Here is a 13,083-nt window from a genome sequence, read left to right as displayed (position 1 = left end):
TAACATTATCTCAAATCAGCATCTTCTATGTGACTCGATGCCCTTGAAAAGTCCAAAGTGGGTCCAATCTCCAACAAATGTTATAATCTCACTTTATTCTGGCCCTTCAGCCCAATTGCCAGCCAGAAAAAATCAGCATTTTCCTATACATTACCATTGCCTTTCATTTTCTGAGCGCCTGCTATTGCTTTCAATTCACCTCTTTGATTCAAGTCGTCCGGTGGTTACTTAGCCTAATCAAATTTGACTTGCTTTTAATGCCAATTGTCAAAACATTGTTTTAGATTTGTAATATCATGAAAAACTTTTGACTAAATAAAGCAGTGGCTTAAAGCATGCTTCTTTCCAGCCAAAACTGATATGGCCATTATGAAACTTGCACAATTTGCCAACCCTCCTTTGTGCTGTCCGGAACCAAATCCAATGGCTAAAAACCTACCAGTCCTCCATCATTAACTTCATTCGAACCGTTAAATCAAAGCAAGACATGCTCACGAGGTCTTGATATATGGTGCTGAACATAACATATGACCTTGGAACTGGGCTGCATATATTGAGTTGTCTTTAGTCAGGTGACAAGCAATGTCTTGCCTTCTCTCCTCGATGAAATCCAAAAGACCACATAATCCAAAAAAAAAAAAAGAATTAGAAGGGGAAGAAGGGGGTTGATGCAAATTCATTTATATGAGTTGTACACTCGCCAAAACCAAGCGAATTGGCCGACCAAGTCACCTTCAGAAGTGGGTTTTTGTCCATTTGTCAATATATGTTGCGGAAAATTGAATGAGACCCACCAAAGAAGATCGCAGAATTAGCAGATTTTGTCTCCCCCACGCCTCACTTGTCCAATTCACGCAAGGGAGATCGTGCCATCTTGGCTGGTTTTGTCGTTTCGGATAGAGCTTGGTGTTTTTAAGGAAGAAAATTTATTCCTATTTTTTCACAAGAATTATTTGATTTTTTTAATAAAAAATTCAAAATAGATAAGCTATTTACTTCTTTGGTAAAATGTACCACATTAGATAAATTAAGAACAATAACTAGACATCTTATATTTGATGTAATTTCAATAAAAAATTATCAATTAAATTCAAATATAATATTTTTATATCAAGATAAATGCTTTTTGTTAATTAAATTAATTTTTTATTAATTATTTGGCTCTTAGTGTTCGATAATATTTACCATTGTAGATTAAGCTTAGTCTAATAAAAGAAATTGAACTTTGAAAACCTACAAATTAAATTATGAAACTATCACAATTCACACCATTTGGAATTAGACCAAAATTAATGTCAAACTTGCCATGATAAAGAAGTGATTGATTCATTCCTTTTCCAAACTTGTACGACTTTGTCAATTGCTTTCATATTATTTATATTCATTTCTTGGCTCATTAATATAATATGACACATATGTTCACTATTAATCTATCATCTGATTAATGTTTTTTTTTTTTTAAATCACATTTGATAGCCATGCTGGCCAAATTAATTGCACCTCAATTCATGAAAAAAGCCCAAAAATGTTGACAAAAATAAGTTTTTTAAGCAAAATTTTCAAGGAATTTATGTTTTTATAAAGAATAAGAGATTTGAATCCGATTTTTTTAGCATGGATTTACCAAATATTCACATGTACTTTATTTCAAGAACTTGTTGAGTGAAACCCAAGTCATCTCTGTCCAAAAGGGCATCATAGCTTTAGAATCTAAAATTTCAAGAGATAATTTATGAAAAGAAAAAGGAAAATTATCTTCAATTGTGTAATTCAAAATTTTTTTTAAGGAATCAAAAAGAAAATTAATCGTGAATTACTACAAGAGGAAATTTTATGATAAGAAATGAATATCAAATTTATATAATCACAAAAATTAAAATAAAATTATGTGTTATTACAAAAAGGTTTATAATGTTTTGTATTATTACAAAAAGGTTGATATAATTCTATCTAGATTGTCAAGTCAAGGCTATATTCATGGAATCGTGGAAAATTAGGTTGAATTAAGAGCAAACGAAAACCATATGAATATATATAATGTAATAGTATCAATTCAAAAATCAATGTGATTTGGATTGAATTTGACTATAAGACAGTATTAAAACATTTTTGCATGGTAAAAAAGATGGATAGAGATCAAAGAAATTTTTTTTTTAAATACTTAGTTTATTTCATATATATAGAATAATTAAACATTTAGCCAAAATAATAAAAGAAAAAGAATAATTAAACAGAAAATACTAGAGATGTTGAACTTGCCCCATCGTTCAATATTGAATATAGAATTTGTGCATGTGAAACTGTTTCTAAGGTTCATATTTTATATAAGTATTTATTAATAAATCGTCCAAGTATGAGATTTAACTTAGGGATCCACACGCCCAAGAAAACCTTCTTTTTTGTCTTGACTAATTAGGTCAAAACCTGCTTTCTATCCACTAAAAAATAGAGTTGTATATAACATAAATGTTAAAGTAGATTATTTCACATTTAAATTTTTTTTAATATTTTATAGTTTTATATTCAAGTTTGATTGTTTCATTTATTATCAATTAATTTTAAATTAAATGCTTAATATACTATCAGAATTAAGATTTTTTTTTATTATTTTTTCTAAATCTGTCACATGATAAACTTTTTTTATCTTTATCTACACATTATGGGACCTGTTAAAGTAAGTTATCTCACGTCTAATAAATTTTTAATATCATGTAATCTTATATTTAAATTGGGTTTTACTATTAGTTAATTTTAAGTTGAATGTTTAATAATAATAATCAAAAGAAAAAGTAGTTGAGATCAAGGGTGAACTGTGAACATGGCGTTATTAGTGCTTGATATTTATTTTGGATTTTTTGGATTTTTTTAATAAAAAATAACATAACTTGAAAGTAAAATAAAAATTACAAATATTAAGATTTTGACTAAAATTTTGTTTAACATTAAATAAGGAGGACAATATGTCTTCAAAAAACAATATAAGAAGATAGGACAATTGTATTTAGTTTGAATCATGAATTGAAGATTATGTAGGGGAAAAGATTTGGCTTCCATTAGGACATCTCAATTACTAAAATATAAGATTTTTTAGATAATAAAGCTGTCAAAAATTGAGCTTGGTTATTAAAATTAAAAGCCTAATATTCTACCAACATATTTTATTTAAAAATTCTTTTCAAGGTTTAAAGATCATAACAAAAGTTAATTTATCTCTTTCTTTGTTACCCAAATTTTTTTTATACAAAAAAAAAAAATATGTCACTATAAAATTATAGTGACTTATATGTATGTATATATATAAGAATAAGAATTTTTTGCTTTTCTTATGTCTATCATTTCTTTCTTTGCCTCCAATTCTTAAAAAAAAAAAAAAAAGCGTTGGAGGGTTTAATTGATATAAAAAAAAAATAAAGGATGGTCGATAGTATCATAATCTATTATTAAAATGTTAAAATTTTAATTTTAGTGAATAAAATTTAAATTTTGATGATTTTAACTTTAAAAAATAATTGTGTTATTTATGACAATGTAATGGAAATAATTTGGTGTACAACACATAATCGGACATACTTTGTTGTAAAGTTTCCTCTTGCTTTTATTTGTTTATATATGAAAAAAGAAATATCATTTTCCTCCATAAAAAAGAAAGAGCTACCATCATATGGCGAGTCAAGGGTTGAGTGAAACAGTGAGATAGTGACACGTAACACATACAAACTAGTACCGCAATTCAAACTGTACCTAATTGTACCTCATTCATTTCAGAAATCCGTTATGGCCTACATTTTTTTTCCTTTACACGGCCTTACGTCATCATTTATCGGATCATTCATTCTCATCCAATCTGGCTACACGTGTCATTTAACCAATCCGTGATATCATCCAAATCGTGCGTTGCCTATCCCAAATTCCCAATAAAAGAGCAGGCTTAAGGATGAGGTTCTATCCCCTGTCCCACATTCTTTTCAACAGCATTACATCCATCTCTCATTAACTCTCATTTACAGTAAAATTATGAACTTTAATATTAATTAAATTATTATTTATAATTATTTTTATATAAAAATAATTATTAATAGTTATCTAGATTAAAATTTTCAATGCTTTGTGAATAATACACATAATTTTTTATATAAATAAATATAATATGAATAAATTTTTTCATTTATTTATTTAATCAATAAATTTTAAATATTATTTATAATATTTGTTAAATTTAATAAATACATATAAATAAACAAAAAATGAGTTATTTACAAACTATTTGTTGAGTTTTTTATTTATTACACCAGACAATTATGAATTTAAGAATTTTTTGGGTATATATTTACAATATATATAAATATTGATAAATTTATTAATTTTATCAATAAAAATATATCCAAAAAAATTTTAGAGGTGTTTAAAAGAAAATTTTCACTCATATTTTTTTTATTTTTGAATTTTTGCAAAATATACATAAATATCTCTATTTTACATATAGTAAATGAGCTAAATATAAATAAATTTTCTTATATTTATAATCATTTTATTTAATTAATAAATTTTAAAATATTATTTATAATATTTATTAAATTTAGTAAACAAATATAAATAAATAAAAATATATTCCGTAACAATATTATATTAATTTCTCCAATCATCTTTTACCGAATCAAGGTGAAAATAATCCCACAACGAGAGAGAGGGAGAGAGAGAGAGTTTGACTCGAAAAAAGCGGAGAAGGGAGGATCCGAGGATGAAACTGGACAAGGTAGGGGACCCACATGAAAAAAAATTTTAAAACAGAGTAAGTAAATAAAAATAATAAAAAAAAACAGCTGAAGATCTCCACCAACAACTAACACGTGTACACGATGTCACCGTCATCTTCATCATCTTCACTGGATTCGCAGGTACACCTTAGAATTCCCTTGTTTCTCTTTCTCCGCCGTTTTTACTACAAAGAAATTTTCCGGGAAAAAAACAATACAAACAAAACAGTTTTGACTTAAAAAAGAAAGCTGAGATTCGCCGACATCTTTGTCAGCAAAAAAAAAAAGGTCAAAAGGAAAAGCAAAAGAGAAAAGATGGTATTTTTTGGCTTTTTTATTTTTCTTGTTGTTATTGCTGTTTGCTTGGGTGGAAAATTTGGGTTTCTTTTTTTGTTTTCGCTGAGAAAGGGAAAAGGTAAAGTGGCGTTATCAGTGTGGTGAATATGGTTCTAAAAATGGGTTGGGGATAATAAATGCTAAAACTGAACCTAATAAATAAAAGGTTGTTGTGGGGATATCTCAAATACCCGAAACCAAAAAAAGAAGGCAAAAAATTTGGAGCCGTTGGTTTGGTTTGCTATAGCAATTAATAACAGATTGGTGTGGAGTTTTGACCCTTCTTATTACATCTTTTCGATAATTACAACTCACTCATTTCTTTGCTAATTCAGTTTTTCTGGCTGTCTTTCTCTCTGCTTATTAACTCTGTTTTTCCACTTTCTACTCTTTCTCTTTGTTTTGCTCTTTCCTCTATTGTTAAAGGCCCTCTTAGAAACGCCCCAAAGCTTCTTCTTCTGCTCTCTTTAATTCAAAGTTGGGTTTTAAGCTTTGTTTTTAAAGCTTCTTAATTCCTATACAGGTAAAAAGAAAGAATGTTTCTTTATTATTTGCTTTGTTTCCTTTAGGAACACCCAAACTCCAAAGGCTTTTCCTTACTCATAGGATCCTCTTTGTTTCATTTGTAACCTTGTTTTTTACTTGGCTTTTGCAGTGAAGATTGGTGAAAGTTCAAGTTTTGAATCACAGAGAAGAAAAAAAAGTACAACTATAATTTATTCTAATGTTTTTTATATTCTATGATTGTATCTCATTTTTTGGTTTTTTGTATTTGTTGGGATCTGCTTTAGATCTTTGATATTCTCTCCTTTTGGTTTTTACTGCATCTTTTTCATGTATTTGATTTCAACCAATCTGGGATTTAAAAAAAAATAATAATTACAATGGGTTAGATCTGTTAGAGCTAGAAAACGGAACAAATGGCGGCATTGTTGAAAAAAGGGAATGGGGTTTTTTAAATCAGTTTTCAACTCTTGAGTTGTAATTCAGTGGTTGAAAGTTTATATAAGCTTTTGGACAAGTTAATAACTTTTTTATTTTGTCTTGTCTTTTTTGTATATTGAGGACTGTCTAAAAAAGAGATTCCGCATGGTGAACCGAAAAGTTTTTGGTCAACACTGTTGTTGTTGTATATAATTGGATCGTTTTTAGCAGTTTTTAGGACTCTGTTTTTAGTGCATATGGTTGGATGATTGTTGTTGGTTTTCCAAGCTAATAAATGAGCTTGGACTACATGGTTGTTTTGATCTGGTTTGTGGTACTTTTCCAACTGGTATCGTTTTTGCTTTTACCTTTCTTTTCTTTTGAATTTTGTTATTTTTTTCTGGCTTTCTGTTCTTATCTTTAAAGATCAATTGGTTTTTGGGTTAAGGCTGCCCGGTTCATATCAGTTGTCTACTCCTTGTTTGATTTCATGTCTTTCTTCGCTTGGCAAAATGTTTGAAAGCAATCATGGAGGTGGATGATAGTTTTCTTTTTGAGTAATTTAGCTGGATAACGTTTATGACATGGTGTTTCAATTGATCATATAAGCTGCTTTTTCTTAGTGAAATATTCTTTTTAAGCAACTTTTTATTTAATATGTCTGCCCGTAGCTGTTTCCATTTTTTCTTTGTAGGAAACTTCAATCATTTCAAATTTGTTGCTCACCTAACTTGTCCTTCCTTTTTTTGGCAGAGAAGCTCTCAGATGCCATGCGGTGTATGGTTGAAGATATCAATCTTAGAAACCACGAAACCAACCAATGTAAAACATGAAACTGGGTAATAACTCCATTTCTATTTTCCTTCTTTTCATCTTGGTCTCTCTGTCTGCCTCACCCACACGTATCTCTATTTAAAATCTTCTTTGCTATCTTATCCTAGAAGGTGCTTAACATGTCTACTAGATGGTTTCAAATGAGTTGATCTACATTTTCATATTGCAGATGTTGCTGTCTTGAGAATGTTATTCTTCTAGCTACATTAAATCATTATATATGAAGATTATGGTGTTTATTGAATGTTTTTATGTACTTGCAGATAACGAACAACCTCTCTGCCATTCAACTATAGGCTACAAGAGTGACTCAAAGCTTTATTTGTTCTTAGCTGACACTAAATCATTTGAGAACAATGACAAGCCTCTGGATTCCACTGGAATAAATACAGAAGGAATTGTAAAGGAGAATCAGAATGGAGTCATGCATGGTATAAAGGGAAATGATGGTGATTCAGTTCCCTCATTATATCTAGAGAAGACAAGAAATGGTTGGCCAGCATCAAAACTAGATTGTTCTATGAGTGAAAATGACTTTGCCAATGGTAATGAAAAGGAGGTCAGAGATTTTGTGACATCAAATTCTCATTCTTTGAAGAATATGGATTCATTTCAGGACTCAGTTTTTTATTTGGACAAAAGTGTGATGGAATGTGAAGTGCCTGAACTGGAAGTTTGTTATAAAGAGAGTACATATCATGTTGTCAAGGACATCTGTATTGATGAGGGAGTTCCAAAACAGGACAAGTTCTTGTTTGACGGTGGTGTGGATGAGAAGAGTGATTGCAACTTTCTGCAATATGTTTCTGTGTCTCCGGAAGAAATTCAATCTGGCAAGAATATTGACAATGATTGTGGTTCTAATAAAAAACTTGATGCTGATGCATGTGCGCAAGATGTTTCCTTATCGCTAGAAGAAACTAAGTCTAACAAAGGAATTCAGAATCAATGTGATTCTAAGGATTTGATACTGACAGGGGAAATGAAGGATGGTGCAAAGAAAATGATCACCGATGACATTTCCAAAGAATTGTTTACCCTTGGAGAGTTACTTTCAATGCGGGAATTGAGCACAGTGAAACCCCAAGCCATGTCTTCCGATTGCAAAAGTGATGGAATCAAACAACAGTCTTTTCAGGTAAACTTATCTCAGTCAAAGTTACTAAAATTTCGATGTACTATACCAAAATTCCTTGTAATAACAATATTTATCACTAATATGTGCAATTAAATGTGCATTATTACATTTTATTACCTCCTATATTTCTGCATTCATGTTTGAGTTTAGCATCAACGGCACCTTGTTTTCTTATCCCATAATGAATGGACATTTATGCTCAAAGTAAAAACAAGAATAAAAATTATGGTAATTTTATTTTCCATCAGTATGGCAGTATTTAAGTTAGAAATCTATGAATATCCTTAAAGTATCCAGATTGTCGATGATAGTTTTCTATTAAGTGTTCAGGAGAGATAGGGTTCACATCTTAAGAAGTAACATGATGTATTTTTATTTGTTTGCAGAACTCAAGTGAAAAGGAAGTCATGGTGATGCTTCCTTTGGTTTCTGCAGTTGAAAAATCAAACAATAGAAATGAGGAGGCAATTGTACCAGCTCCTGCTTTGGTCTCTGCAGCTGAAGAATCTGACCGTGGGACAGGGGAAGCTACCCTGATAAGTCCTGTTCAGGCCTTTTCTTCTGAAGAATCAACCACCAGCAGCCTTGTCAATGAGGTATCTGATGATAGCAAACTGGAGAGCAGAAGCATCACATTTGACTTAGATTCTTCTGCACCAACTAGCAGTAAAGATGAGCATCGCCACGATCTTGATTGTGAGCCTCTTGAGATTGGAAGTAAACCCAAGCTTGAAGATACAGCTGAACAGGCTTTTTCAAACAATCTTCAACGTGGAAATGGAGAGGGTAGTTTCTCCTCTGCAGTGCCTGTAACAGGTCTAATAAGTTACTCTGGGCCAATAGCATACTCAGGCAGTGTCTCTCTTAGATCAGATAGCAGCACAACAAGCACTCGTTCCTTTGCCTTCCCTATGTAATTCACTGGCAAACTATTTGTTTCTTGCTCCTAACATCTCCTTTATATCCAATTCATAACTAATTATTAGCTGTTTTGATTTTGTTTTTTCTTCTATGCAGATTGCAGTCTGAATGGAATAGCAGCCCGATAAGAATGGCAAAAGCTGACCGGAGACAGTACAAGAAGCATAGGGGTTGGAGGCAGAGCCTCCTTTGCTGTAGATTCTGAAAACTTCTATTCTATCCATAGGTTATACAAATTTTTTTTTTTTTTTGCTTATCAAGTTATATACATCAATGTCATCCCTTTACTCTCGCATGGCGTTTAATGTGCAGTAGGTTTAGAGTGTCATGCTTAGAATTTAAATATTGTGCATGCAAATTGATCTGTAAGCAACATCCTATGATCTTCATGTATCATTGTAGAATTTCATTTTGGGGTTCACTTTCTTGTTCATGATATCAGCTTATATTAGATAACACTATTCATAATTGCTTTCCTACTATTGCCTCAACTTTTCTTGTTCATAATATCAGTTCATATGCTAAATTCATCCCGTTCCAAGAACAAATTGCATTGTCCATCTTATAGAACTGTATCTTAGGTGCTGCAGGATAATGTTTCAACTCGCACATTTTTTTTTTTTTTTTAATGATCCGTTGATCCTTCTTTTGCTCAAATTAAGGGCTGTAGTAATGGCCTTGATGATACCTAGGCCTACTTGTGGGTTTGTTGGATTTTGGGACAGTGGATTGGGCTGTGGAAAGAGCTGATGTGAGAAGGAAATACGAGCAAACACTCCTAACTTATGTCTTATATATAACACATGGCTGGCTTACAAATCTTTTTATTTTTTTATTTTTTTATTTGAAGTTGTCATAATCAAATTCTTATAATTGAAATTAAAAGTTTATTTTTTTCTTTTCATTATTCAAAAGTTATTTCTTTTTACTCGGACATTGTCATTTGTGCTGTTATTCTTAAGTTCTGTTTGTTGGTCAAACATTCTGGCTTCCTTGTACACTCTTGTCCATATTTTCATTTCTTCAATGGTCTTTCATGGATTTGCTGCACATGCATGCACGTGTATTGTCTTTGAAAAACGAAAGGCTTCGAACAAAAAACAAGACTATTTTCCTGTCTCGTTCCTGTTTCCAACCATATATTTATTATTTACTAAATTTGACTGGTTGGGTACTTGGGTTACTTGGTTATGTTTGTTCTAACGAGTCATTCGATAAAGTTTGTATTCGATCAGTACGCTTGTTGCACAATCTAGTGCTAAGTTTGGTACGGAAAAAGGAAAGAAAAGGGATCCTCGCATGCTTTATTCTTTTTTTTTTAATTTTACATAGAGTTATCTCATTTCATAAACAATTAAAGTATATTTTTTGTTCAAAACTTATATTAAATTTACAAATCGTTTATTAAAAGAACGATAATATGTCACTTATAATGATTGTAATATAATTAATTAATTATAATTTAAAATTTGATAAAAATCATTAAAAACTCATGCCTATATGTAATGGACTTTTATATAATTTTTATTATGATTGAATAATTATATATTATAATAAAAAAATTATGGGTAAAATGTTCCCCGAAAAAGTTATGAATAGTGGAACCAAATCTATTCTTCAAAAGCCAAATATTCCATTATTACATACTGAAAAACCAACCCCATTGGTCTTCGGTTTTCACTTATTCAATTTTCTTTTTCTCAAAAGAAAAACAGAAGGAAGAAATTTTGGTTTTTTTCCTTAGCCACTTTTGCATAACGGCACCATAAAATACTCTACAAGGCTACATTTTAATGGGATATTCCACTTCAAATATTTTGCTATCAACCCTGGAAAGTGGTTCTTTTAGAAGCTGAAGCATCAATAAAAATGCATAGAATATTGAACTTTTAAGTACTCTCTTGATCCCCTTTAGGCAGAAAGAATATACAAACTGAAGTATTCAATAACATCTGAGCTGGCCTGCAATTTTATAACTAAGAATGCTAAGACTGAACTACATCAATGTCAAATGATAAAATGTTTTGTTTCTCTATTAAGGCAAAAGATTTTAATGGTGATATATAAATATGCTGTCAAAAGCTCATAAATGACCAAAATTAGCAACATATTAGATGCTTTGATGGAGATATGTCTTGGGTTTTGTTCTAATAAAACAAAACCAAGGGTCCTACCATGGTTGTTGACAAAAACCAAACCAAATGGTGTGAAGCCTCTTAAAAAGGAGCATAAATTTTAAGATTTTCCTGTAAGTGTTTTGGAACTCTGCATTTTTGTGCTTTGTGTCTATTTCTCTTTCTTTCTGTCTCTCTCCCTTTCTTTACTCTTTGTCTATGGGGCTTTGCTTGATATAAAAACAACCCACACTCAGGAAATTGGAAAGCTGTAGTCATACAAAAGAAATCTTCAGAGAATTGAAGTGATATGGAGCTGATAGTTTTCATTATTGTGCTTTGCTTTAGCTTCTTTACATTGCAAACACCTTGTACTTCCCTGCAAATCCAGCTGCAATCATCAAATGAACAAGGTAAACCATAAAGGTCTCTTTCTCTCTGTCTCTTTTTCTTTTCCCATTTGTTTAATGAGTCTAAGTGCTTTGGTCATGAGCAGCAAAAGGAGTTCAGCTTTCTCCCCCCACACTGCCAAGGAAGCTCAGATTCACTGAAGAAGTAACAGTAAGAATCTATCCATAAAAGACTTGGCAGTAATAAATTACCTTCTCCTTCTTAGGCTCATCTAAATGCCTTGTGTTTTTGAAACAGGAAAAACGAAATGAAGCTCAACATTCAATTTCAAACACCAAGCAGAAGGATGATGTTTCAGGTGCCATATCTATTTAGTATCTTTATATACATGCAAGGCTCTATATTAAGTTACGTTTTCTATTCAAAGATTGAAGTCCAAGTTAGAGTGTCCATCACCTCAGCAATGGAACAAAACTATAGGAGGGAGCTTCTGCTCTATTCCCGTTCAAGCTCTTTGTTTTGCATTTTTTTATTTTTTATTTTTGTATTTTATTGTTAGAAACAGAACAAAATATGGGATTGAACAAAGTTTTCATAGAAATTAAAAAATAATCTGCCCTTACTGACACTAGTGAATATTCCGCCCTTACTTATTACTTGTATTTTGAAAAGCCAGCTCTTGACTTGTATAACAGACCATAACAGACGTTGGCCTTTCTGTAATCTAGGTCAGCTTGCTCAGAAGTCAGAACCCCTTGACTTCAAACTTAAAAATGCCAAGATTTCCTCACTCAAACCAAGACTTTTTCTTTTAACTTGTTCAGAGTTTGTTTCTCTACTATCATTTACAACAAAGTTGCATATTGATCTTTTCAATTCTATAAATTCCTTGCCTTGAGGATATTTTATTAAGGATTCCTTTTGATGTATACTAGCAAAGTAGTGATAAAGCGACATTGAACAGGCAAAACATACCAGAAAAAGGAAGCTACAGTGCATGGAAGTCGAGGCACAAGGCAACAATGGATGGAGGAGGGGGGGCCCGACATTTCACAATATTTTACAATGGATTATTCCCAAGTAAAAAGACGACGCCCCATACACAACAAGTCATTGCCGGTTGTTCCTTGAAACCTGGTGGGATGATACTTCCTGCTTGCCGCTGCTTTCAGTCCCCCAAGAGTACCGTGAACAAATTTTCAGGATCACAATTTTGTTAAAAAAAATATATGTAATACTAAGGCATGCTTCTCTGATTAGTGAAATGAAGGATGTGTCTTCTTTTGTTTCTGCTCATGGCCGACATTCCTTAAATAGTGAGTTTGAGTTCAATGGGCCTACAAACCCCAACATACTCTAACATTCTTGCCCAAGTTACTAATTATGTTACCTCCTAGTTTACAGTAAACAATGTCTGCAATGCGGTTGAAGTGGGTGCCATTCGCCTGGCATTTCATTGATTCGACTGTTGGCTGGCTGGTTATGGAGGAAGAACTTTGAAACTAGGCCCTGCTATTTCATTGATATGCCCATTGTTAAATTATTACTTTGACTGTTTAACACACTCTTAGCACGTTTAGAACGCCTATCAACCATTTAGGATTCATTGAAAAAAGAGATGAAATTAATTCATATAACATTAAAATTATTAGTGATAATGAAATTAATTACTACAAAAATGAAATTAGATATTATTATAGTATTAATTATT

The 13,083-nt window shown here is 31.5% G+C and overlaps 2 protein-coding genes across 9 annotated transcripts; both read left to right on the top strand.

Annotated features, from left to right (window-relative positions):
• Window positions 1-4,691: 4,691 nt before the first annotated feature.
• On the top strand, window positions 4,692-9,384 carry LOC111318224 (uncharacterized). 8 transcript variants are annotated; one of them, XM_022920954.2, is made up of 7 exons: window positions 4,937-5,072; window positions 5,517-5,613; window positions 5,746-5,793; window positions 6,768-6,853; window positions 7,112-7,986; window positions 8,373-8,899; window positions 9,004-9,384. In XM_022920954.2, exons 4-7 carry the CDS (start codon window positions 6,844-6,846, stop codon window positions 9,110-9,112), a joined length of 1,521 nt encoding a protein of 506 aa, XP_022776689.1. In that variant the 5' UTR covers window positions 4,937-5,072; window positions 5,517-5,613; window positions 5,746-5,793; window positions 6,768-6,843; the 3' UTR covers window positions 9,113-9,384. The 8 variants fall into 8 exon arrangements, with proteins under 8 accessions (XP_022776691.1, XP_089611718.1, XP_022776692.1 ...); XM_022920955.2 differs by lacking the exon at window positions 4,937-5,072 and adding an exon at window positions 5,119-5,354; XM_022920956.2 differs by lacking the exons at window positions 4,937-5,072; window positions 5,517-5,613 and adding an exon at window positions 4,692-4,895.
• A 1,652-nt stretch (window positions 9,385-11,036) lies between these two features.
• On the top strand, window positions 11,037-12,982 carry LOC111317582 (uncharacterized). The gene is made up of 4 exons (XM_089743174.1): window positions 11,037-11,434; window positions 11,518-11,582; window positions 11,670-11,730; window positions 12,337-12,982. Exons 1-4 carry the CDS (start codon window positions 11,332-11,334, stop codon window positions 12,501-12,503), a joined length of 396 nt encoding a protein of 131 aa, XP_089599300.1. The 5' UTR covers window positions 11,037-11,331; the 3' UTR covers window positions 12,504-12,982.
• The last annotated feature ends 101 nt before the right edge of the window (window positions 12,983-13,083 follow it).

Source organism: Durio zibethinus, chromosome 2 (genome assembly GCF_047325235.1).
Source record: "Durio zibethinus cultivar Kanyao isolate XHJ-2024 chromosome 2, ASM4732523v1, whole genome shotgun sequence".
Taxonomy (NCBI): Eukaryota; Viridiplantae; Streptophyta; class Magnoliopsida; order Malvales; family Malvaceae; genus Durio; species Durio zibethinus.
Note: the sequence above shows the minus strand (reverse complement) of the source record. Positions and strands in the feature narration are given on the sequence as shown.